Source organism: Volvox carteri (genome assembly GCF_000143455.1).
Source record: "Volvox carteri f. nagariensis unplaced genomic scaffold VOLCAscaffold_1081, whole genome shotgun sequence".
Taxonomy (NCBI): domain Eukaryota; kingdom Viridiplantae; phylum Chlorophyta; class Chlorophyceae; order Chlamydomonadales; family Volvocaceae; genus Volvox; species Volvox carteri.
Window position 1 is genome coordinate 1 of NW_003308437.1, and position 2,837 is coordinate 2,837.

A 2,837-nucleotide genomic window follows, 5' to 3' on the forward strand; every position below is an offset into this window, starting at 1 on the left:
GCTGGATGTACAGTTACCACTATTGTGGTATGGGCTGCTGTGCATGTGAATGCGTTCATCCATTGACACCGTTGCGCGATGTGGTGCTTTCGCAGGGCATGGACACGGGCACCGCTATACCAGCAACTGCGGCCGCCGCTGACGCAACCGGAAGATATGCTGGCAGCAACAGCGCAGGTGGGGGCACTGGCGGCATTGGCGGCAACACTGCCGGCGTTGGAGGACAGTCAGTCGGCGCCGCAGGAGCCACTGCCGGCACCGAGCAGCAGAAGAAGGCAGCGGCGGCCAAGAATGCTCGTGACGCGCTTCTGGCGGCTGTCCGCGGCGACATCAACGCTATACAAGCGGCGCTAGGACAGATCCTCAAGAATGCAGCCCGCCAGGGCCGGGGCGGCCTGGGTGCGGGCGGCAGTGAAGATATGGCTGCCCTCGCCGCAGCAGCAGCGGAGGACCGGGAGAAGCTGAAGCAGCTCCAGGATCTCGTGATGGCGCTCATGAAGGAGCAGAAGGGCGCAAAGGACGACGCCGCGGCTGCCCGGACGGCAGCGGAGGCGGCAGCGGATCGGGCCGAGCAGATGGAGGTCGAGGTGGCGGCGGCCACCGCTGCGGCATCAGCTGCAGCCGCCGCTGCCGCAGCTGCTGTCGCATCGGCGCCAACGATGGAGAGCGCAGATGGCGACTTTGCGGCGGAGCCGGCAGGCAGAGCGTCTTCGCCAACGGCGACGGCAGCTGGCGCGGCGCGGCGTGCCAAGGCTGCGGTGAGCGGCAACCCATCTGGCGGATCTGGATCCGTATACGGGGCGGCCAGCGTGGATAAGTCAGCAGCCGCCATGGATGGCCCATCCGCCTCGGATGACTTATCACGAATGGCCGCGTCACTTCCCGCAGCTCTGGCGGAGCTGGATAAGCGCATCCAGGAGCTGCAGAACCGCCCGGCCGAGGTGGGGGCCCCGTCAGTGGCAGCAAACAAGGCGGGCAGTGGCAAGACAGGAGCGGCGACGTCACAGGCGGCCAAGTCGGTGGCAGCCGCGGCTGCGGAGCTGGCGGCGGCGACTGGCGCCATTACCGCCCGCAACCGGCAGCTGGGCGACCAGGTCAAGGCGATGGAGGAGCAGCTGAAGCAGCTGCTGGCCAACGTAGCCAAGCTGCCAGAGCAGGTATGAACTAGGCAGGTGGAGGGGTCTGCGGTGGGCGTCGGCAATGCGTGAATGTTTGCTGACGCCTCAATTTCGGCACTTGCCGCCATTCCTAAGGACGCTGTTAGTGGAAGGTGCTTTTTCTGTTGTGGCAAGATCGATGTTTTACATAATGGCTGTGCGTGCTTCTCTTGGGGGAAACATGCTACCCAATCCTACACCACCGATATGGATTGTGCACATCCAGCCGCCCATGTTTTGACTTAAGGTCTAGGTTCCCTCGTTTGTTTTCCTGTTCCCATGGTGTTAACTGTCCGGCCCGTCATACGAATTTCCTATGTTTCATACCGCAGGGCCCCGGCAAGGATGGCGCAGCAGGTGCAGTCGGCGCAGGAGGTGCAGTCGGCGCAGCAGGTGCAGTCGGCGCAGCAGGTGCAGTCGGCGCAGGAGGTGCAGTCGGCGCAGGAGGTGCAGTCGGCGCAGCAGGTGCGGTGGGTGCGACAGGAGCTACGGGTGCGAGAGGTGTAGCCGGTGCTGCCGGCGCCAACGGCGTGGCAGGCGCCAATAATGGTCCCATAGGCAGCGGCTCTCCTATCGAGCAGCAGAAGGCCGCTGCGGCCAAGGATGCTCGTGACGCGCTTCTGGCGGCTATCCGCGGCGACATCAACGCCATCCAAGCGGCCCTGGGACAGATCCTCAAGAATGCAGCCCGCCCGGGCCGGGGCGGCCTGGGTGCGGGCGGCAGTGAAGATGTGGCCGCCCTCGCCGCCGCAGCAGCGGAGGACCGGGAGAAGCTGAAGCAGCTCCAGGATCTCGTGATGGCGCTACAAGACGATGCTGCAGCTGCCCGGGCAGCGGCAGAGGCCGCGGCGCAGCGAGCAGAGCAGATGGAAGTTGAAGTTGCAGCCGCCGCTGCCGCAGCGTCGGCGGCGGCGGCCGCCGCTGCAGCGGCAGTCGCGTCCGCCCCACCGGCGGAGGCCGAAGAAGAAAGCGAAGCCGCGAATGCGGAGGGCTCGCTGTCCTCACCAACGGGAGCGGCAACAGCAGATCCCAAGGTCGCGGCTAGACCTGGAGTTGGGAAGGCTGGACCGGGCGGTAAGAAGGCCGCTGGATATGATGGCAGCGGTGGTGGCAATGCCAGTAGCTCATCAGCCGCCGTAGGTGGCCCATCCGCCTCGGATGACTTGTCCCGCATGGCCGCGTCACTTCCCGCAGCCCTGGCAGAGCTGGATAGGCGCATCCAGGAGCTGCAGAACCGCCCAGCAGAGGTGGTAGGGACAATTGGGTCGGGAACAGCGGCAGGTGGAGGTTCCAGTGGTGCCAGCGCGAATGCAGGCAAGGTGGATACCAAGGCAGGAGCGGCGCCATCGGCAGCGACGTCACAGGCGGCCAAGTCGGTGGCAGCCGCGGCTGCGGAGCTGGCGGCGGCGACTGGCGCCATTACCGCCCGCAACCGGCAGCTGGGCGACCAGGTCAAGGCGATGGAGGAGCAGCTGAAGCAGCTGCTGGCCAACGTAGCCAAGCTGCCAGAGCAGGTGAGCAATATCAGAGAAAGGGTTGCTTGAGGCCCTAGGTCTGGTAAAAGATCATGTCATCTCCCAACCTGGCATAGACCAAGGTGCGTTGTCGATCCGTGCCAAGGTCTAGGCTTGGAACCGCTGCGAGTGCCCGGTGCAAGACGCGTTGTATTGCTTTGGCCGA

At 65.2% G+C, this 2,837-nt stretch overlaps 1 protein-coding gene across 1 annotated transcript; it reads left to right on the forward strand.

The window, feature by feature from the left end:
- Positions 1–95: 95 nt before the first annotated feature.
- VOLCADRAFT_101433 (uncharacterized protein) lies at positions 96–2,671 on the forward strand (the record flags this gene model as incomplete). Its single annotated transcript, XM_002959868.1, has 3 exons — positions 96–1,157; positions 1,490–1,622; positions 1,716–2,671. Coding segments are annotated over 3 exons (2,151 nt in total), but the record flags the coding sequence as incomplete, so codon positions are not given.
- Positions 2,672–2,837: the final 166 nt, after the last annotated feature.